The sequence below is a fragment of the Pipistrellus hanaki genome (assembly GCF_964339955.1).
Source record: "Pipistrellus hanaki genome assembly, chromosome: X".
NCBI lineage: Eukaryota > Metazoa > Chordata > Mammalia > Chiroptera > Vespertilionidae > Pipistrellus > Pipistrellus hanaki.
Window position 1 is genome coordinate 32,057,632 of NC_140524.1, and position 23,206 is coordinate 32,080,837.

Sequence of the window (23,206 nt, forward strand, 5' to 3'; positions counted from 1 at the left end):
TATGTAAAATCTTTAGAGGTCTCTGGGATTGTGAATGTAAAAAGGGAAGATAGATTTTGACTAAACTTACCTGTTTGATTTATTATGATTTACTGTAATATGATCTTTTGATATTTTGAACTAATTTTGACTTTAGTTTGTTTTTTTCTCAAACATTTTTTCCTGTAGGTTTTCTCTGACATAATTTACACAGTTGCAAGTTGTACTGAAAATGAGGCTAGTCGATATGGGAGATTTCTTTGCTGCATGTTAGAGACTGTAACTAGGTGGCACAGTGATAGAGCCACATATGAAAAGGTATGACTAATAATATGCTTATATTTTACCCACATATATAATGACACTTCCAATAAAATCTCTAGGTTGTTCAGTTTTATTTATTTATTTATTTTAAAAAAATATATATTTTATTGATTTTTTACAGAGAGGAGGAGAGAGGGATAGAGAGCTAGAAACATCGATGAGAAAGAAACATCGACCAGCTGCCTCCTGCACACCCCCATCAGGGATGTGCCCACAACCAATGTACATACCCTTGACTGGAATCGAACCTGGGACCTTTCAGTCCGCAGACTGAAGCTCTACCACTGAGCCAAACCGGTTTCGGCTAGGTTGTTCAGTTTTTTTTGTGTTTTTTAAAAAAATATATTTTATTGATATTTTACAGAGAGGAAGGGAGAGAGATAGAGAGCTAGAAACATCGATGAGAAAGAAACATCGACCAGCTGCCTCTTGCACACCCCCTACCGGGGATGTGCCCGCATCCAATGTACGTGCCCTTGACCGGAATCGAACCTGGGACCTTTCAGTCCACAGACCGACGCTCTACCACTGAGCCAAACTGGCTTCGGCTAGGTTGTTCAGTTTTAAATGGGAAGATGAGTTTAAGATTCAGTTGTAAAACAGTGTTTAAAATTTAAGCATAATTAATCCATTATTTAAAATGCTATATATTTTTATCCTATTTCAAACTGATAACATTCCAAATTAGTATTATGGGATAAACTGAGCCTTTCTGTGAAAACTTCCTAGCATTCAAAAACACATATGTTTTCACTTAGAATCATTAATCTAGTCTACTTTCTGCTACTTTGAGGGACAGATATGTCTCCTTTTTACCCCCTTGACCTCCCCGCAGTCTTCCCCCCGCCCCATGTCTTGTATCCATTGGTTATATTTATATGCATGCATACAAGTCCTTCAGTTGATCTCTTACAGCCCCCCACCACCAACTTCCCTTGCCTTCCCGCTATAGTTTGACAGTCTGTTTAATGGTTCTTTATCTCTATAACTGTTCCCCCCCCCATTTCTTTTCTTTGAAAAATCTTGCAACTGCAGACTAGAAATAAACATATAATAAGAAAGAACATTTGAGTCCCAATTTCGGTGTCCAACAGTTCTGAGACCCAGTTTCAATGTCAAATAGTTCCTTATGTATACATGTCAGCAATGATATCTGGATGATGGACAGATGGTGGCAATGCAGGTCCAACCCTCTCTGGTTTGCTCCTGGGCAACCTGCAGCAATGCACAGCTGCTGACTGCTAGCGTGGCCAGGCGTCGTTAGCATCTTTCATCTCTGGGCTGTTTTTCAGATTTTTCTTTTAAAGTAGCAACCTATTTTTGCCTCTTAGGAATGTGGAAATTATCCAGGATTCCTTACTATATTACGGGCAACTGGATTCGATGGCGGAAATAAAGCTGATCAATTAGACTATGAAAATTTTCGGCATGTTGTACATAAATGGCATTACAAACTAACCAAGGTAAAAAGAAATATGTATTTCTCAAATTTCTCAAAGGTGTTTTTTTCTTTCTTCATAGTTACACTTTTATAATGATCTTAAAATGTTTGTTTTAGGCATCAGTACATTGCCTTGAAACAGGCGAATATACTCACATCAGGAATATCTTGATTGTGCTAACAAAAATACTTCCTTGGTACCCAAAAGTTTTGAATCTGGGTCAGGCTTTGGAAAGAAGAGTACACAAAATCTTCCAAGAAGAAAAAGAGAAGAGGCCTGATCTATATGCATTGGCTATGGGGTAACACAATTATACTTTAATGCGATTTTTATGAGACTAGATAACAGAAGGATTCTGAAGACTTTAAAATGTTTTACAGTGTTGAAGTTTATTTTCTGCTTTACTTCAGGAGATTATGGGAGATTATGCGATCATGTTCCCACAGGCTGGTGAGAGTTGTCACTTCTGATTATCAGCTTCCGGTCTATACTGGATGATAGTTTCACAAGTCATATAATATGTACTGGTTTTGAGGAAATGTAACTTTATTATCATTTAGGTTATCAGATCTTCATAGTGAAAAAAAGGCATCTTAGTTTAAGGATTAATTTTCATTGAAATTTTATTCTTTTAAACCTCATGTTTGTATTTTTTTATTTGTATTTGTATATTTAAACACTTTGTGCGACTTTCAGCTACTCTGGGCAGTTGAAAAGTAGAAAGTCATACATGATACCTGAAAATGAGTTTCATCACAAAGACCCCCCTCCGAGGAATGCAGTTGCCAGTGTACAAAATGGGCCTGGTGGTGGGTCTTCTTCATCGTCCATAGGAAGTGCATCTAAATCTGATGAAAGCGGTGCTGAGGAGAATGGTATGCTTATTTGTAGAAATTTATAAATAATGTGGTTTGTTTCAACAAGCTGAAATGTTTTGTTTCACATGCCAAGTAAAATGCTGCCTTATAATTCTTTATTTCCCAGGCAAGAGTATGTAACTGTCAAGGAGTAATCAATCCTTTGTTTCTTCTAATTAAACTAATCATTTTGCTATGAAATTGTAGTTTACTTATATTTAGGGGATTGTCAAATAAAATCTTACCTTTATTTCAGATAAATCAAGGGAGAGATCTCAGTGTGGTGTGAAAGCTGTTAATAAAGCTTCTAGTGCCACACCAAAAGGGAATTCAAGCAATGGAAATAGTGGCTCTAACAGGTAGGAACAAGTCAGTAAGAAACCCTTAATGATTAAAAACATGAAATATATTTTATGACTGTCTTAAAAAATCTTACATTTTTATTCTTAAGCAGCAAAACCGTTAAAGAAAATGACAAAGAAAAAGGCAAAGAGAAAGAAAAAGAGAAAAAAGAAAAGACTCCAGCTACTACTCCAGAGGCCAGGGTACTTGGTAAAGATGGTAAAGACAAACCGAAGGAAGAGCGACCAAATAAAGATGAAAAAGCCAGAGAGACGAAGGAAAGAACACCTAAGTCCGACAAAGATAAAGAAAAATTCAAGAAGGAAGACAAAGCTAAAGATGAGAAATTCAAGACCACTGTTCCCAACGTAGAATCAAAATCGACTCAAGAAAAGGAAAGAGAGAAGGAGCCATCCAGAGAAAGAGATATAGCAAAGGAAATGAAATCAAAGGAAAACGTAAAAGGAGGAGAAAAAACGCCAGTTTCTGGGTCCTTGAAGTCACCTGTTCCCCGATCAGATATTACTGAGCCTGAAAGGGGCAAGTTTGCCTTTCTTTATATTTGTTTGCCTTTGGTCTTTGTTACGTATATTTGCGTTTGTCTCCTTGTTTTGGCAAGTTACCTAGGAACTTTACTGGGGTAACTAATACTTGATGACCTTAAAAGTTGGTCATATTTTGAGGTGTTTGAAAAAAGTGGAAATATGTCTTATTGTGACTATTTTTTTTCCCCAACAGAACTAAAACGCCGCAAAATTGATACCCATCCTTCTCCATCACATTCCTCAACAGTAAAGGTTAGTATAGCCTGAGGAAGGCAGCGTCCATATTAGGCTCACCTGTTTGGAATACGTGTCCTGACTTCCTTCAAGTCTTATGCCAAGTATTCACTGGAGCCACTGGAGGTTTCATGTTGCATTAGAAAATGAATTTTTTACGTATTGGTGGACTGATATTTTTTTTCTATTGAGTATTTTTGTAACAAAAACATGTTACAACTTCAAGGACTGAGCACTAATTTTATAGTATTTCAAAGTGCAAGAGAAATTTTACCCAGAAGTGCCTCGCTGCTTTAAGCAGTCTTTTTGGAGTGCAATGGTGGCTACAAGCAAATGAATCTTTTCAGCAGAATGAAGCCTATTTTTCAGCATAAATATTGAAGAATATATAGCATTGAAGACTTCCTGGATGACACAGGATAAACAAGATACCTCTGAATTCATCAAGCTTCTTGATGAGCATCATACCGATGTGTGCCTTCTAAGAAGGAATCTTGAAAGGAGTTCCATTTTAAAGTCTCCTTGGTGATCAGTTCTCCTGTAGTGTATATTCAGTGAGCATGCAGCTTCTGTTGTATCTTCCCTTGGAGGTTTGTTTATACCCATTGGGTTCCCAACAAGTTGAACCTTGCGTTACCATAAAAGCAGATGTGGCATCCAATCCTACCACCAAGCAAAGAGAAACCCCAGGCATTCAACTGCAGCACAAAATCGTGGGTGTAGCCTTCTTGAAGACTCAGGGTAGCCATTCCTTGCTCGATATTTAATTTTAATTATAAAGCCATCTAATTTCATGGAATCTTTGAATTTGCAATACGTTGAACTTTAAAACTGTAAGTTAACTAATTCTTCATCAAGAGCACTGTGGTGGAATACCGTAATTTATTTTCTTTTTTCTTTTTTTCTTCTTTTTCTTTTTTCTTTTCTTTTTTTTTTGTTCTGGGAGGTATGAGATTCACCATCAGAGGCACTTTGCAAAAGAAAAAATCAGTCTTTTATAAAATACATTTTGTTTTCTTGTTAATATAATGCCACTGAGTTTTTTGGCTAGGATATGAAGTGTGTATATTATGTTTGAGTCACAGTAAAGTAAAAATGGAAACCTCCCAATTAAAACTATGAAAATGTATGATAGTGTTGTTCTTCCACAGTGACCCTCCACTATTTTAAACTTTTTGTGTAGGAAAAAAATAATTTGATTTTTTTAAGCCTCTTAACATTACCTGTAACTTACAGTGTAATGGAATATGTGGCATTATTTATTTTTAAATTCTGAGCAGAGAGTTTTATTTGTTACATTGAGTACATATTAATTTATTTAATTTTTTTTAAACATTACAATTCCATTACATGGTTTTGCTTTTTTTTTTTTTTATTGTTGATATTCATGTACTAATGACATCACGAGATTTATCCTCACAAGAAGTAGCTGGTTTATTTCCAGGTTACAGCCATACTTCCCAAAGTTCTTCTGGGTTCTGAGAACTATGCCAGCTCACCTGTCATCTCCATTCATTTTCTACAGGACAGTCTCATCGAACTCAAGGAGTCTTCAGCAAAGGTTTGAGTCTTTTAAAATCATCATGCCTAAGTAATACAAAAAAATTATTTACCCTTGCCCTAGTAAATTCAGTGATCTATTAGGATAACTAAAAAATATCTATCACAAACTGAAAATGGATGACAATGGTCCCTTTTAATGAGATTGTTCTAAAATGTGTGTGATGTGGCAACATTTCTATAATCTCTCCTTGCTTGCTGTATTATGCATTACCCTTTTATGCTTCAAAATCTGGAAATTAAGGTTTGGGGAAGACACTGTTGGCTTGTTTTGGGGATTTATATAATTTCTTAAAACAAATCTGTCAGGTTGTTTTCTGACTTTTTTAGGCAGCCTGAAAGATCAAAACATAAATTTGATGCATTCACATAACCATTCTAAAAACTGAGCCCATCTCAGTCCATAAAATTATTTATATTGCCTATGCTGAGCTACCTTTTTGGTAGTTGCGGCATAATATCAAGAAATATGGTCAATATAAACTAATCATTTTCCTGAATGGGGAACACTCAACTTGATGGTTGTGTTTACATGTCAGTATTAATTCTTGCCTATTACTCTATTTTCTTGAGTAGTACTGCTACTAAAAATAATGTGCAGTTTGTATATCTTATTACAGAGTTCATTTCATTATTGTAGTTGAATTGTCCATTGTTCATGTTATTTTGTCTTTATTATTATAAAACTTGTACTCTACTTTTATATTCTACTTTGCCTCCTCTTATATATCTGCTAAGTATGATTCTTTACTGGTGGACCAATATAAAATGAAATTTTGAAACAAAGCCAGTTGACAGTAGTAATTGCTTCTAGATCTGTAGCTTTATAATGAAATGTCTATGGATATTGGGCAAATAAGCATTAATTTTTAACAGTTTAGATTAGCCATTGTGCCTGTGTCCTGAAATTGTAGCATTGTTTTTAGAATATATGTATTAATCAAGAGTATCAGCTTGTACTGTGAATGCTTTTAAAGTAAACTTTTCATTAGCTACATTAAATATGTATTGCAACATATTAGGTTTTCACAACCAGTTTGGGATTGTGTATGTCAGTCTTAATAATCAGTGGCTTGTGTGGGCTACTTTAAATTTATGTTGCCTTGTGAGTATTTCCTGAAACATACTTTGAAGCAGTTTGAAACCTGCTGTTATATAAAGTTAACTGGATTTTCTAATCAATGATGAAGATCATGGCTCTTTACATTTGTGAAAACCTTTTGAAAATAAACATATGTGATAGAAACATATGTTATCTCATTTTGTGCTCATTACAGTGCTATGAGGTAGATAGGATAGGTGTTAGTGTATTTTTGACTAAGAGACTGAAGATGTTCTTGGTTCTTTCCCAGTGGCATATAACTTGTCAGTATCAAAACTTGGACTACAGTTAAGTTTCCTCAGGTGTTCTTATTACCACAATGAAAGCAAATTGCAAGCAAAAACATTATGGTTCCTTGATTCTTAGCACCCGTTTCAACAGTAGTTGACAGGTTCCTAACTCCCTTAACGTGTTTGTCTTGTGTGTTTTTTTTTAATTTATAATGATTTAAGTCAGTGTTACTACTACTTCTCTTAAAAAAAAAAAAAAAAAAAAAAAAAAGATGGTCACTTTTTGGGCATTTAAAATTCCATAGGTTTTTACACAGACAACCAGAAAATTTTGAAAATGGCAAAAGAATACACTTTTAAAAATTATGTGTTTCACACCACTTTTCAGATCTTTTGTGCTTTAGTATGGTACCTGGCAATATTATTTGGTGTTCAATAAATATTTGAAATGAACTCTTAGGCTTTTGGACTTTGGTAAAGCATCCAAAGTTTACTTGTCTGCACAGTAATTGATGTTGCATTTTTATGTGTGTAGGAAATTTTAATAGCATATATATATGTCTTAGGGCAAAAATTACTGGGCTTAGAATGATCTCTAAACTTGATCTGTCTATATTTACTGTTCCTGGGGTAGCTTTTATTTTTTAGAGGACTCAAAATAAGTGTGTATTTTTTCATGCTGTCTTGTCACTTGCATATATAAAATTGTTTCCCTTTTTAGTTTAACCTTTGAGTTATGCCCTGGGATACTTTAAAATTTTCTTTTACTTACTATTTTTAAAAAAATATACTTTATTGATTTTTCACAGAGAGGAAGAAAAAAGGATAGAGAGTTAGAAACATCAATGAGAGAGAAACATCGATCAGCTGCCTCTTGCACACCCCCTACTGGGGATGTGCCTGCAACCTAGTACATGCCCTTGACCGGAATCGAACCTGGGACCCTTAAGTCCGCAGGCCGATGCTCTATCCACTGAGCCAAACCGGTTTCGGCTTACTTACTATTTTTATTTGATTAATTAAAGAGAGAAAAATCTAGCTTGGTATCCAAATATTTTGTCAGTTCACCTTTTACCCCAATTTCCAATTGGCATAGTTTTAATTTTGGTCAGTTGTATTTTTACCTAGCAATCCTACTATAGTTGCATTTGATAAAGAATGTGTGAAAAGCATGCTCCTTTAACGTGGGTTCTGTGTAATTTAGGAGGGCAGCAATAACCACCTCAAAAGAGAATGCTACTTTTAATTTCTAGTACCATCTTAAAACAAGTATTTACAATCAAGCCTGCAAATTAGGCTGTCTTTATATATTGTAGCCTTTTTAAAAATATATATATTTTATTGATTTTTTACAGAGAGGAAGGGAGAGATATAGAGAGCTAGAAACGTCGATGAGAGAGAAACATCGACCAGCTGCCTTTTGCACACCCCCTACTGGGGATGTGCCCGCAACTCAGGTACATGCCCTTGACTGGAATTAAACCTGGGACCTTTCAGTCTGCAGACCGACGCTCTACCACTGAGCCAAACCGGTTTCGGCTATATATTGTAGCCTTAATAAAAATGTAGCATTGTTCTCTTAAACAGATTTTGAAAATCAATCAAATTGTTTTTTGAATTTAACGAACCTAATGTAAAAAAAAAAAAAGCAAATAAAAACAAAAATTCAACAATGCTTCATGCAGATCAACTTAAGCAAATCATTAATTTTATTTGGCAGACATTTATTGAGTACTCACTGTGTGTGTACAGGCACTAGTAAGTGTGTAAAAGCAGAAAAGTTACATTAGTTCCTTACCATACTGGAAACTATGTATGCTAAAAAATAAATGACATGAATTTAACAGGGAATACCTGTCACAAAAAGGTTAATGTGAAATAATCTGAGTTCACCAGAAAGTGAGTTGCAGAGTGGAGGGACAGTCAAACTGATAATGACTTCTGAGTTGAATTTGAAGGCTAAGTAGCATTTTAAGAGATTAAGATAAAAGTGAACAGCCATTTTGGTGAAGAAAACTGGGAAGGACAGGGTGTTAGGGAGCAGTAGTAGCCACAGTCTATAGAATGCTGTGGGTGCTCCCTAGTAAGATATAATTGTGCAAAGATTGCAAAGAGTTCGGAAAAAGCTGAAGAGTATGCATTTGATCCCATAGATAATGAGAGACTTTGTTTTTTGTGGAAAAGAGTATTGTGATCAGCAGTATAAGAGGGCAGAAAGAAGGAATATAATTGAATACATTTCTAAACTAAAATTTTCTAGGTTTCTCAATTTCTAGCAATGCAGAATTCAAGTTAGGCACAATTAAAAACTTCATTCTTGTGTATGTGTGCGCGTGTGTATGTGTGTGCACATGAGTGCTTTTTTTGTAACAAAACTTTTTGTTTCTATTGGGAGAATTAAGCAATACTTCCTTTAGAGAAATCTTTTTCAAGTATTGCAGTAATATATTATTTCCATTGTCTTGTCAGTTTCATGAGTAATATTAAGACAGGAATACAACTCGTATATAGAAAATCTTGAAGTGTCATTTAGCGCATTATACCCAGCAAGAGTACATTTTGCACAAACACTTTTATGACTGTTTTTCATTCTCTTGCTCTTTGTTAATAATGAACATTTTGTGTATTTCAATTGATCACCAACTTTTAAACATTGAGATTTTAAAGAATCTACTTCTGTATTGTTATGGCACTATTTCTGAGCCAGCTGAATTGAAAATATTTGGTGGTGTTAAAAAAAATGTGTTTCTTTAATTCTCAAAGTGATGTTTGTCTTTTTCATGTATTCCTTTGAATATCAAAGGATTTCATTTTGTAACAATATTTGACTTCTGACTCACTGTTCTTTTCATTGCTAAGGTATATCTAGAATTGTGTAGTTATGTAACAAGTTATATTCAGTATTCTGCTGCCTAATACTTTTAATGTCTTAAACATAAGCTTGTAGCACAGTTATAAATGCTGTAAGTTCAGGTCCTTGATTGCTTCCTTAATGATTTCTTTTATAGTAGATTTCCATATTTACAACTTGCATAAGTAAGGTTATCTCTTAATTACTAGAGTTAGCAAATCCATGATCTTTGGCTGTTTTATTGCCTATGGACTTTTTGACAGAGAAAGAATAAGCAGAGGAGAACATCAGTTTATCATTTTTCAGTTTTTGAGGTCTTTCATCATCTGTAGCTGACTATATAGTTTGCTGAGTTATTTAGAACTATTAAGACAAAATTCACAGTTATGATAATTAGATAGAAATCCGAGTGCTTTCAGAATTGGAGAGTATGTAGCCTTTACATTTGTAAAAATAATTTAGGATAATCTATGCATGATATACTCTGAGGCAAAGACTTATTAATTATGGCTAGGCTTTATTTTATACTTTTGCTTACTGTCATTGATTGCCTATCAGTAGATGGTAAAACTATTTAAAATTTCCATGATTTTGTAGAGGTTTATAATTTTTTTTTTACAGTAGAGAAAGTCTAGTCACTATTTTTCACATATGGACTCTTGTAATGGTGCTTATATTGATAGATCTTCACAATAGAGCTATAAAAAGAACTGTAGCTTGTGAATCTACTAATGAATCTCAGTTAAGGGAAGAATGAACTGGTTATTTCATAAGCCCAAGAATTGAAATTTTTATATAATTTGTGCCATGCTCTTTTATTTTACCTCTTATAATCCAGACAGCTGACCAGTTTTGACTTGAGGTCTAACTACCAATTGTCTTTCATTAAATAAACAATCAAGCAAATAATACCAATACTAGAAAATTTATAATCTTTAGTAATGTTGCCTTAATTTAACAGCTCTACCTTAATCATACTCCTACACCACTGTCCAAGAGTAAGGAGAGAGAAATGGACAAGAAAGATTTGGACAAGTCAAGGGAAAGATCCAGAGAAAGAGAGAAAAAAGATGAAAAGGACAGGAAGGAACGGAAAAGGGTTTGTAATTTTTTTAAAACTAGTTTGGAAAGCTCATTATTATATACAATAGTATGTTGCCTATTTTTAAAGTACTAGTTTGTTGCATGGCAATCTGTTATTTAGTGTTTTAATTGATATTTTCATCCTAAAGTGTGTTTGAATCTTCTACAGTAATAAGGATCTTCAGCCTAATAATCTCTCCCAACTCTGCTTGTCTTTCATGTCATTTTACCAAGTATGTGAAACTATCACAACTATTCTACAATGCTGTGCCCTTCTTGCATAAAAGTAATACTTTAAAACAAAACAAAAGAAAAAACTCTTGATCAATGTAGTTCACAATTCTTGGTTCTAGGATCACTCAAACAATGACCGTGAAGTGCTACCGGACTTAACCAAGAGGCGAAAAGAGGAAAATGGAACAAGTAAGTAGACTTACCAATACTTTTGAAACAATTGTCAAACTGAACTGGCAACTGCTTTCATGATTCTCTTTTATAATTTTAGTGGCAGTTTCAAAACACAAAAGTGAAAGTCCATGTGAGTCTCCTTATCCAAATGAGAAAGACAAGGAAAAAAATAAGTCCAAATCTTCAGGCAAAGAAAAAGGTGGTGATTCATTTAAATCAGAAAAAATGGATAAAATCTCCTCCAGTGGCAAAAAGGTAAATTAGGAAAACAAAGGAACAATATATTTTACTTAGAAAATTAACCCTTTGAAAATGCAGCAAATATTGAAGTTCTTTTATAGTCAAATAGTCTTTTGTTAATTATTTGGGATGGAAAGATGAGACAGAAGGGGAGGACAGGTTATCCAGGGAATTCAAACCAACTCAGTCTCAAATTATTGGAAGGGTAGAATTAGTCTACCTATGAAATTCCTTTCCTCTCCATTCCACTCCCACTTATTTCTGTTCATTGAGTTTCAGCCTTTCTTTTTGTGTTTTCTTTTTTCTCTACCAACAGTGCTTTTTAATTTCTCTGTATTCATGAGATTAAAGTATGGTTACATGTATTCTCCCTGATCATTGCAGTGTCATAAAGTAAAAGATCTTTGTGATTCTAAACATTTTTATAACATTTTCTCCTAATAACCTTATGTGTTTGCAACTTGTATTTGATTCTCACATTAAGTGTAGTGTGCATTCTCTTAGGTACTTATTGATGGGTGATATTCAAAATATATCTCATGCATCAGTCATTAAGTAAGCAAGTCATCACTAAAGTGTAAAGCATTATTAGGTTGTATATTCAAAATATTTTTATTTTATATATTTATAGTTGTTAAATTTATAGTTATTAAAAGCAGTTTTAGAAAATTATAAGGTGATAGTATGCTTTAGAGGCAAGGTTGCTTCTTTTAAATATTTTTTTAAATTGAGTTAAAATTTACATAACAAAATTAGCCATTTTAAAATAAACAAGCAGTGGCAATTAGTATCTTTACAATGTTGTGCAATCATCATCTCTGTCTAGTTCCAAAACATTTTCATCACCTCAAAGGGAAACTCCATACCCATTAAGCTGCATTCCCCATTTCCTCCTCCCTTTATCCCCTAAAAAAACAAAACACTAATCTGCTTTCTGTCTGTGGATTTACCAATTTTGGATATTTCATATAAATGGAATCATATATTAAAGTGGCCTTTTGTGTCTGACTTTCACTTAGCATAATGTTTTTGAGATTCTTCCATAGTGTAGCATGAATTAGTAGTACTTCATTTCTTTATATGGCTAAATAATATTTCATTGTATGAATATACCACATTTGTTGACCATTTGTTGGACTTTGGTGTTTTCCACCTTTTGGCTATTGTGAATAGTGCTGCTATGACGTATATGTTTGAATACCTGTTTTAAAATCTCATGTGTATATACCCAGGAGTGGAATTTCTGGGGTATATGGTATGCTATGTTTAACTTTTTGAGGAACTACCAAACTGTTTTGCATAGTGGCAGCACAATTTATATTTCTACCAGCAATGCATGAGGGTGCCAATTTCTCTATATTCTTTTCAACATTTTTTTTAAAATTTAAATTTTATTTTTTATTACATAGCCATCCTAGTGGGTGTGAAGTGGCATCTCATTGTGGTTTTGATTTTGCATTTCCTTAATGACTAATGATGTTGAGTATCTTTTCATGTGCTTTTTGGCCATTTGTATATCCTCTTTGGAGAAATTTATTCAGATGCTTTGGCCATTTTTAATTGGATTATTTGTCTTTTTGTTGCTCAGTTGTAAGAATTCTGTATATAGTCTGATACTTAGAACTTTAAGAGATCTATGATTTGCAAATACTTTCTCCCATTTGGTAGATTGTCTTTTCACTTTCTTGATAGTGTAACTTGATGCATGAAAGTGTTTATTTGATGAAGTCCAATTCTTTGTTGTTGCTTGTGCTTTTGGTGTCATATTAAATAAGTTTTTGAAGAAACATTTATGACTGGTGGGTGATTGCAAAGGGATTTTGAGCTGATTTTTTAATTTGGTTTTCCCTTCCCCAACTAATTCCACCATTCCTTATAGGAGTCCAGGCATGATAAAGAAAAGATAGAAAAGAAAGAGAAACGGGACAGTTCAGGAGGAAAGGAAGAGAAGAAACAATATCCTTTTCATCTTATTGATGCTTTTAATCAGTGAAATGGAAAGCTTTGATACTGTTCATGTTTAGAATTGTACCCTTGTAGTAGTATGTGCTCTAAATGCTTAAGAGCCTCTTAGCTTTTAAATGGTCTCTCCAGTTAATCCTCTCAAATATAAGAAATGTAGAAGTGGGAGAGTTGATGTATTTTTTAAACTTCTTTGTTGACTGAGGTTGTTTTATGCTACCTAGGGATTTGGAGTCCTTCTGGCTGTATTATCATTGAGAGGAAGAAAAAGAACAGAGTCCCTTGGGCTGAGAGCATGGGGAATTGAAGGGCAAGATGATGCAGCAGACAAGCAGAGCTGGTAGAGTTTGAGGCTACCAGCTGGTTAGAGCCAAATAGGCCTGAAAGCTAAGGGATTGTACTAAAAGATGAGACACCATTCTTTTTTCCCTAGTTTTCCCCTTAATTTGTCATCTACTCATAAGTCCTCGGACAAACACAGATAATGAAGACTTTCCATCAAGGTGAGTGTTCTCTCACCTCCTTTTTATTTAAAGAGAAATTTTATAAAATGAGGTCTGATAATGATGAAGAAACTAGATCCAGTTTGCAAAGTACAACTAGAATTTTTCATCTAAATATAATGACTAGGTCTTTGGGTATACCGTGTTTCCCCGAAAATAAGACATCCTCCGAAAATAAGACCAACTTACAGGTTTCCTTCTGAGTGAAATATAAGCCCCCCCCCCCCCCCCCGAGAATAAGCCGCCCCCCCCCCCCCCAGGCTAAACATGAGAGATTTGGTCCATTGATTCTGAAAGAAATGGAGTCACAAGAAATTCAGGAATTGGATTGTTATGATGATGTTCCAGAAGATGATGACATGATTGTCATTGAATAAATGAGTAAATTCTTGATACTATAGGATTCACAGTTTGTCTGGTTTGTGTTGACAACTACCGTACTACCTTACCATATACAGGTAATAAATTTCCTTTATTTTCATTTAACAATAAATGTGTACCGTATTCTTCATGGAAAAATAAGACATCTCCTGAAAATAAGACCTAGCGCATCTTTGGGAGCTAAAATTAATATAAGACACTGTCTTATTTTCGGGGAAACAGGGTAGATGCAAAACAAAATTCACAGTTATTTTTAAGCTGTTTTCATTTTAAGCTTGCTGATTAGCTCTGCTTTTTTTTTTTAAACACCAAGATATATTTAAGAACATCTGGCTTTCTTTTCACCACTTATTCCCATCTTCTCTGGATAATTAATTACCTTTTTTTAAGTGCGATAGTCTTGTAGGTGGTGGTGGCATTTGCATTTTACAGGTGAAGAAATTGAGACTCTAAAAAGTTAAGTTGAGGAGGGTGACAGAGACTCTAGCTGGCAGAGCCAATACTTAAACAGAGGTCTTCTTGCCCTTTCATGTTCTCTGTTCTTTTTGCCTGTTCATGCAGACATGCTATTCAGAGATTTTTATTTTAAGTTTTTGTGCCTCTTTTTCTACCAGTGCCCAGATTTTGCAAAGCTGAAAAATCTGGTCTGTGCTTTTAGTTCTGGAATTTAAAACCCGCAGCTTTGTTTTCAAGGTATTCAGGCTTTATGAGAGATTTAAAAAGTGTTTTAACCATCTTCAGTAAGTTGTATGTGGACAATAGTCCACTGCTTTGTGGTCAGAGTGTTCACCCTAATATAGAGTTTTTTTGAGTACTCACTAAGGTCGGTCATCATCTAAATAGTTATTGTTTGGTGATGCCAGAGGATTATTGAGGTATGTAGGATGGTTACCCTCTACATTTAATGGTTTGATATGACTGTATTTGAAGTTTTTGACTCTTTTTATAGTCCATTTTCCTGCTTCCATATTAGCTGTCACTTCTTAATGATATCAAATATGCTTGCTGTCTGTACCCTCTCCCAAATATTATTTACTGCTTCCGTTTTTAAAAAAATAAAACTATATAGAAAACTAAGACTCTGTACAGTTGTTTTGAGAATGAGAAATGTCTAAGAGCCTGTTCTATATTGGGGTATGAGCTATAGGGTATATATTTATTTTTTATTGTTATTTTGGCTGCAAAGCAGGGTTTTGATGTTCCAGATAGGCAGCCTTCTGACTAATGGTGTGCTTTTTTCTGATTCGTTATCTGTGCTTGTTATCTAAATAGTAGAGTAGGCTAAAATGAGAATTATGAGAGAGCATTTAGAATTTAGTAGTAAGTTTTTAAGTTAGAAATATCGTAAAAGTAATATTATTTGCCCATTCTTTAGTTTTATTCATCTCCACCTCAACAACTAGCTGTCTTCTCTAGTGAACTATAAACTCTTATTCTTTTTTTATTCTTCACCTTAACCTTTCTTTTATTTAATTTTCATATGTTTTTATTGATTTCAGAGAGGAAGGGAGAGGAAGAGGGAGAGAGAGATAGAAACATCAATGATAACAGATAATCATCGATCAGCTGCCTCCTGCAGGCCCTCTACTGGGGATCCAGCCCACAACCTAGGCATGCACCCTGACTGGGAATTGAACCATGGCCTCTTTCATGGGCCGATACTCAACCACTGAGCCACACCAGCCGGGCTTAGTCTTTCTTTCAGTTTGGCATTTTGCTTTTTACTTCTCCTTTCACACAGTCTCCTTATTAAAGAAACCCAAAAGTCCTACCTCTTATATCTTCGTTAGGAATGGGCTAACTATAACTAACAATTTTCACTATGTTTTACCCATTTCTCTTTACTCAGTGCCTAAATATTATTCTTTGTACTTTACCTCTCTATATAATCTCTCAGGACCAAAGGCAGGAAAAGACTAACCTGAGGTGTTAGGTTGGTGGTCTTGTAGCAGAGCCTCTCAATTCAGATACCCTTTTAAGGTTCATTTAGCATGATGGTCATTCTGTTCAATTTCTTGCTGACAATTATGTACTTTACTTTCTTCTTGTGTAATCTTAATTTTGTGACGTTGATATTTCCTTTTGCCAGCTGCCTCCTAATGGGATACATTCTAGGGTTGGTTAGGCCTTTACCTTTAGAAGTCTCATAATATCATTTTGCACCATTTACTGTTAGGCTACCTCAAATCTGCTTCCTACTGTTTTTCATTTTATTTTACATTCTACAGTAAGGAGAGCTGCCACATGTCTCACATTTCTGTGATTCAAAGATGTCATTAATTTTAAGAATCATTGGTTTCTATACCTGTTTTTTTTATTTTTTTTTTAAAGAGTGAATAGAGAAAGGACATTTATGATAAATATCATCCTGATTTCAGAAACATTAAAATGATTGCATTAGAGTTAAGAAATACAATATATAAATGTGACCTTTAAATTCCTTGCAAAGTCTTTCATCTTCTTTTTCTGTCTCTTAAGTTTAACTTGCACCCGTCTTCCTGCTTGTTCTCTATCTTTTCTCACTTGCTATTGCTAAAGTCTTTGTCCAAATTCCTTATCTCTCCTTGATTTAGTTCCTTGAACACTACTAGCTGCTTTGGTTTAACCTTTCCTTTAGTTTCCTGTCAATTAAATTTTTCTTTTTAGAACCATCCTTTAGCTTCTCAGTTTGAATGTGATACATGTGGTCCTCAATTAATGAATGTTGAGCTCAGTTAAATCATTGAGAGTCCTCTTAGAACCAGATGCTATACTAAACTGAGACTTTCTCCCAGATTTTGAGAGGCTCAGTCTTGGACTTTATTCTTGATTTCAAAGAATATTAGCAGTTAGCTCTATCCTCTCCATCTGTATTTGTAATATACTACATTCCTATTCTAATCCTCCACTCCAATAAGGCCTAATATATTTTGCAGGTCTGTCTCTCAGCTCCAGTCTCATATGTGTAACATAATCGATTCTTTTATGCTCTAAACCCCACAGTTGTGAATTCTCAGCCCTTGGGCAGAACGTGGCTCATTAGATGTACCTTCTGGAGTCACACAATATTTAACAATTTTAAAAAGTGTTCTTCTTTAAAAATGAGAAGAATTGACAAATCAAAATTTCAATTTCTCTTGAAAAATTGGGACATCTGGCAATGTTGTGTTCTGATTTTTGAATGGTAGCAATCAACTAGACCTGCATAGGTGCGCCCTCCACCCCCACCCCTTATATAGAGAATGGTGTTTTTTTTTTTTTTAATTTTTGTTTTACTTCAATCAGTCCCTACCCAACTCACTTCATTTGTTTCCATTATATACTAATGCCTATAAACAATTGATTTTATAATTATTATTATGAGCCTTATTTCGACTGAAGTGCTCCAAGATTGCTTTATTTTAGGACTGGGTTGCCATGTCAAAGCATAGACCTAGATGCTGGGAATGTGTTAGAGTAGAGTGTGTCCAATTAAGTTTCTTAGTAGTTTTCCATTGCTTATGTGTGTGTGGGCTTTCTTACAGAGTCCTAGTCACTGATTCTTATTTATATATGAGTATGTTACATGTCTCTGAACTTAGATTGTGATCTTGTTAAAGGCAGTAACTTCATTCCTTTCTTATAATCAGACAACCAAGTATTTTTATTTATTACCTGTTAGGTTTCATCAACTCGGTTAACTTCACATGGAGAGCTATGTACAGAATTATTAAGTCTATCTCTTTGGGATTGATGAGAAACAGCATTGACTTTTTTTCTCTCTCTCAAAAAAAGGTTCTGTTTATTTACAGCATTTGATAATATATTGTTTAAAAAGAAGTTACTTTGTATGCTGCAATATATTTTTGAGGGCAGGTTTATTGTGCTTTCATTTGGGTCTGTATGTAGAATCATTGGATGTGTACAAAAGTTTGGTAGGAGATTGAAATGATATACACAAACCATTTTTCTCTTCATTATCATTCTTTATACTTTTAAAAGTACTTGGTATGAGTTCTTTGCACTGATATTCATGGCCACTGAAAAGTTGGAGAAAACAGGAGGAATTTTCTATTTCTTTCTTCCACTTACGGTAGACCAAATATTCACTAAGATGTGTGCTGTTTTTATCTGGACATAGACATGAACACTTACAAAAGGCTCTCATACCACATTTACCCCTGAGTGTGACTATCCCCAATACATGCATTTTCCTGAGAGTTATCCCTGGGTACGCTAAGATTTAGATAAACAAATTCCCAGTTTTAACTCTGAGTTAACATTTTATTCACATGAAACATCCTAGGTAGCAATATAGTGGTAAGTGAAAGGAGTATAGTGGATGACTGTCCCTGAAACTTCTTTCTTCCTCATACGTATTCATTTGACTTTTTAGTTGTCAATTTCATCCATATATGCCTTTTTACTTGGAGGGGAGAGGGGTACTGAGGGAGAGGGAGAGAAAGAAAAAGAACTCGAGAGCTAGTATCATGAAATCCTGACAGCTTCAGTCACTGGTGAAAATGAAGGGAACTAAATTCTGGGATGCCTTCTTTGAGGTGAAGATACTTAACCAAAAATAATCTATTAATTTGGTGGACATATATTTTCTCTAAAGCAAATTTTGCCACCAAGAGGGCTCTTTTATGAGGAATCTATGAACAATTAAGACTTTTCTTAAGACCTTCTTGGTGACTTTGATCATAAAATTAGATAGTGTGTCTATAAAAGCACACCTCCAATAAGGAGACTGAATTTTTACTTGTTTTCTTCTCTACTTTGATCACCAGTTTAGCTGCTCTTTTCTCCAGACCACCCTACTTTTCAAACTTGTTTCTTGCTGTCATTGGTCTCTGTAAAATAACATCATTTAAAATCAGCTGCCTCAACCCTGAGAGTATGCTCTTTGAGGCCATTTCATGCAGTTTTCTGATGCCCTAACAAAGGAGGAGGACATGGTAGAACATAGGCCAATGGCAATGTTACTAATTCAGCAGAGCCTATTTCTGGAATGTAAAAAGAAAAAAAAAATCTAGGATGTTCAGTTAATTCTTAATAGGTGATGTTTACAAAGGTAATCTTGTTTTAGCAGAGTAGAGGGCCACTTTTTGTTAGACAGTTCTGCGGACATGGTGTTACCAATGCAGCTATGACACTAATAAAGTAAAGGTGTCTAGGATGGAGGGCAGCCAACTCTGAACTGAGCCTGAAGTAGAAATCCTTTGAGAAACAGCAACAGTTCTAGGTATAAAAAAGATAGATCCATGCAATCCATTGCAGTTAGAGCCTGGGATTTCTTATTTACAGTGGTTAAAAGTGGCCAATATTTAAAATAAATAGTTAATTAAAAAAAAACCTTTGAGAATGTTCCAGGTATTGTGGTATAAACTCATTGTTAGTGAAAAGAAAATATTATTTTGCTGGAAGGCTGAGTTTATCTCTGTTTCATCACAATGTGACTTTCTTCTTGTTGGCAGCTTTCTTTTGGAAGTTGACTAAACTTGGGTTGATTTTCAAGTTTGTAATCCCAACATTTCAGCATTATTTTATAAATACACTCTGGACACTGCTGAGAGACTGACACATAGTATCTTCTTTCCATTTGCTTTTGTGCTTGCTGATTTGTCATTCCAGGGTATGGACAGATCCCTAAGCTGAAGGTCTCCTAGAGGAGGATGCCAAAGCTCCATGCGTCACTCTCAGAACGATATCTCCCATAATTAAGAGCTTCTGGTGCTGTCCATTTAATGGGAATCTGCTTTAAGTCAGAAGATGAATACACACCACCATCCTCTTGACGAGACATTCCAAAGTCACTGATTTTCAGAACATTATTTTCACCTCCAGACAGTTCCTTGCAGCAAGGTCCCTGTGTATACAATTTTTACTCAAAATTCACCATCCAGAAGCAGCATCTAATGAAAATTTCACTACTGTTTTGTTAGTTCATCCTTCTTTCTCAGAAAGGAGAGGAAATCGCCTCCTGGAACCAGTTTCTTAATGATGTAGATAGACTGCATTTGTGTGCGAACTCCTATAATTTGAAAATATTGGTATAATTGTATTGCTTGAGGATTTTGGCCTTTTGTAAAAATTTTAATTTCATCTTTACAAGTGGGAAAGATCATCTTTACATTTTTAACAGCAATAGCAGTTTTATCTTTTAACCCTTAAATATGTCCCTTGCTCGGTAATACTCCTGTTGTGACTGACATCTTCATGACTGAGAATCCATTTCTTTTTCTAGTTATGGCCATCATGATACTCTTGATTGAAACATTAACTTTTTTGCTATTTAAAAAAAATGAAATAAAACTTGCCATTTTAAAATGGTTTTTACTATTCACTATGCTGTATAACCATTACCACTAATTCCAGAATATTTCCATCAACCCACACCTGTTAGCAGTTGCTCCCAATTCTCCCTTCCCCCAGCTCCTGGAAATGGTTAATATACTTTCTATCTCTATAGAGTTGCCTGTTTTGGACATTTTATAAAAATGGAATTATGCAACATGTGACCTTTTGTGTCTGGCTTCTTTCACATAAAAGTCATAATTTCAAGGTTCATCCGTGATAATATAGCATGTATCAGAACTTCATTTTTTAAAATAACTGAATAATATTCCATTGTATGAATGTGTACCATATTTTGTTTATCCATCCTTCAGTTCTGGATAGGAACAATGATTTTTAAGTATTAAAATTGTAAGTTCAACATTAGTGTATCCACAGTTATAATTATGATATCAAGATTACACACAGTGTGAACAGAATGCTGTATAGAAATGATATGTAAATTATTTGTCAGCATTTCATGCAAGTGTGATTATTTTTTAAGGCTCTCCTAGCTCTGGTTTTATGAAATATGTGAATGTAGTATTTTCATCAATAAAGTTTAATGCGTTAAGCATTAGTTTAAAAATAAATGAGAAAAAATGTTAGGCAGATAAGTTATTTGCCACATGTTGTAATGATAATGTTTTGAATTTATTTCAGTATGCAGTATTTGAAAAATGTCAATACATAAAGGAAAGGAAATAAGTATAATTAAGTCAATATATTTTTAAAGCAATTTTTATAATTTAGCAGACATTGCATCTTAATATAAGTCACTATTAAAATCATGCCCTTGTGAAAAATGTGATGTCATTTTTTTTCTTTTTTGGTTGATCATGTAAAATTGGTTCCTTTTTGTTGCTATGTGTTCTGTTTACTTTTGATAAGCTATTGCTTGTCGCTGAAGAATGTTTTACATGTTTCTATTTCATTTTTTCCTTCCCCCTTTGCCCACTTGTCCCTCTTTCACAGATAAAACATTCAGTGTTGTTTTATTTTGAAGTCATCATAGTGTGCCTATCTTGAATGATTTCTGAGAGTGGGCAATAAGAAATACAGAATTTTATCCTTATCTAGGGACTTAACTCAAACCTTTGTTGTTGATGGAACTCAATGATTTTTCTTCTTTGTTAAGCTAATCTCTCTTCCTCCCTCCTTTCCCTCCCTCCCTCTTTGCTTTCTTCCATTCTTCTTCCCTCCTCTTCTTCCATCTTCTTCCACCTATCATACTCCCCTCCCTCCCTCTCCTCCTCCTCTTTCTCCACCTCTCCCTCCTGTCATCCTTCCCTCCTTCTCCATCCCTTTTTTTCTTCTTTCTTTTACCTATCAATATAATCACTTTGTTTCTTTCAGATGAGATTGGAATGGAATGGTTCAGCAGTGACCAGAAATTTAGTTTCCTGAGTAGATTGCCAAGAATCACAAATGAAGAGGGCCCAGTTGCATCTTCTTAAATTATTAATTTATCTGCTTTATTGCTCCATGCTGAAAAATTTAAATTGTTGAGTTGTACATTACTGTATTTAACTTGTTGCTTAGTTTCTACGTATTTATTTTCAGTAAATGGCTGAAAGTGTTAACTATTCCATATTTTTAGCACAATGTGCTGCAATAGTTCCCAAGAAGCAAGTGAGGTTTCATGTGTACAGAATTTCACTTTAGGTTTAGTTTTTTTAAAAAATCTGAAATGTTTCCTTTTTATTGTTTGAAACTGAAAATAAACAATTATTGAACCATTTTGAATTTACCTCATTTTAAAACTAATTTTAATTTATTATTTGGGCTGTTTTTAATATGAGTCACTAAAAACAAAGTAGGAGCAGTGTCTAATGCACTATTTAGGGATCACTTTATATAGTACATGTACAACATTAAAACCTGTTTAAAAAAGAAAAAGTTACCAGCATTCACTTGTCCCTTGCCATTTTTTCTTGTAATTATGCTAGACAAATCTGCAGTGGGGATGGGTATCAAAAGTTAGTTGTGTTCTAATTCTACCATTAGAGGAGCTTTGTATTGCTGAACTTTCATCTGGAAAAGTTTCAGTGACATTTTTAACAGAAACAATTTTAATCTACCCAATTCTACCAGTGTAACCTTTTTTCTAAATAAACGATAGTTTTCTCAAATGATTGTGTATCATTGTGTGTATTGTTACTTATTCAAAATAACAGCAGAGCTGAAACCATTTGGCTCAATGGATAGAGCGTCGGCTTGGGGACTGAGAGGTCCCGGGTTCGATTCCGGTCAAGGGCATGTATCTTGGTTGCGGGCATATCCCCGGTAGGGGGTGTGCAAGAGGCAGCTGATCGATGACTCTCTCTCATTGATGTTTCTAGCTCTCTATCTCCCTTCCTTTCTGTACAAAATCAATAAAAATATATTTTTTTAAAAAATAAAATAACAGCAGAGATAATTCAGTAAGTTTCCTAGCCTTTTCTCTTCTCCCCCTGTCTTAGTCTGTACTATAATGTTTTTGAATGAAATCTCATTCAGTGATAAGAAAAAAATTCTATTTGCTCACCTCTGCACGTGGCGTAAACAGTAGGCTGAAATTATGCCAAGAATACCATTTACTCTTCAGTTCCCTGGAACCAATGATGTCCATTCAAGTTAAATTTGTTTTTTTTAGAATGACAACATATAATTTTAAAAAGGATTGAAAGTGCTGAATATATTCTAGAATTGGCAAAGGATGTAAATCTTGATGCTCCCTTTCAGGTAATTGTAACTTGCAAAATTTAATGACCACAATAATTATTTATGGGAGAAAGATCCATTCAATGACTTGAACACCCATAATGTCCCTGGCATAAAAGATATGATACATCTTAGAATTATTTTGACATTGACAAAATAGCTATGG

The 23,206-nt window shown here is 34.4% G+C and overlaps 1 protein-coding gene across 14 annotated transcripts in view; it reads left to right on the plus strand.

Annotated features, from left to right (window-relative positions):
- THOC2 (THO complex subunit 2) overlaps nucleotides 1–22,463 on the plus strand; it is a 128,658-nt gene extending 106,195 nt beyond the window's left edge. The window contains exons 26-39 of one of the 14 annotated variants that reach the window (XM_084870776.1): nucleotides 169–297; nucleotides 1,635–1,766; nucleotides 1,862–2,046; nucleotides 2,442–2,620; nucleotides 2,859–2,961; nucleotides 3,054–3,484; nucleotides 3,683–3,741; nucleotides 5,168–5,284; nucleotides 10,428–10,565; nucleotides 10,903–10,972; nucleotides 11,055–11,212; nucleotides 13,077–13,153; nucleotides 13,613–13,662; nucleotides 21,694–22,463. In XM_084870776.1, the coding sequence (XP_084726902.1) occupies nucleotides 169–297; nucleotides 1,635–1,766; nucleotides 1,862–2,046; nucleotides 2,442–2,620; nucleotides 2,859–2,961; nucleotides 3,054–3,484; nucleotides 3,683–3,741; nucleotides 5,168–5,284; nucleotides 10,428–10,565; nucleotides 10,903–10,972; nucleotides 11,055–11,212; nucleotides 13,077–13,153; nucleotides 13,613–13,622 (1,788 nt within the window). In that variant the 3' untranslated portion in view covers nucleotides 13,623–13,662; nucleotides 21,694–22,463. Of the gene's footprint in view, nucleotides 1–168; nucleotides 298–1,634; nucleotides 1,767–1,861; nucleotides 2,047–2,441; nucleotides 2,621–2,858; nucleotides 2,962–3,053; nucleotides 3,485–3,682; nucleotides 4,465–5,167; nucleotides 5,285–10,427; nucleotides 10,566–10,902; nucleotides 10,973–11,054; nucleotides 11,213–13,076; nucleotides 13,206–13,612; nucleotides 13,663–19,635; nucleotides 20,520–21,693 lie in introns of those variants that run through there. The other 13 variants (XM_084870772.1, XM_084870774.1, XM_084870767.1 and 10 more) reach the window with 13 other exon arrangements.
- Nucleotides 22,464–23,206: the final 743 nt, after the last annotated feature.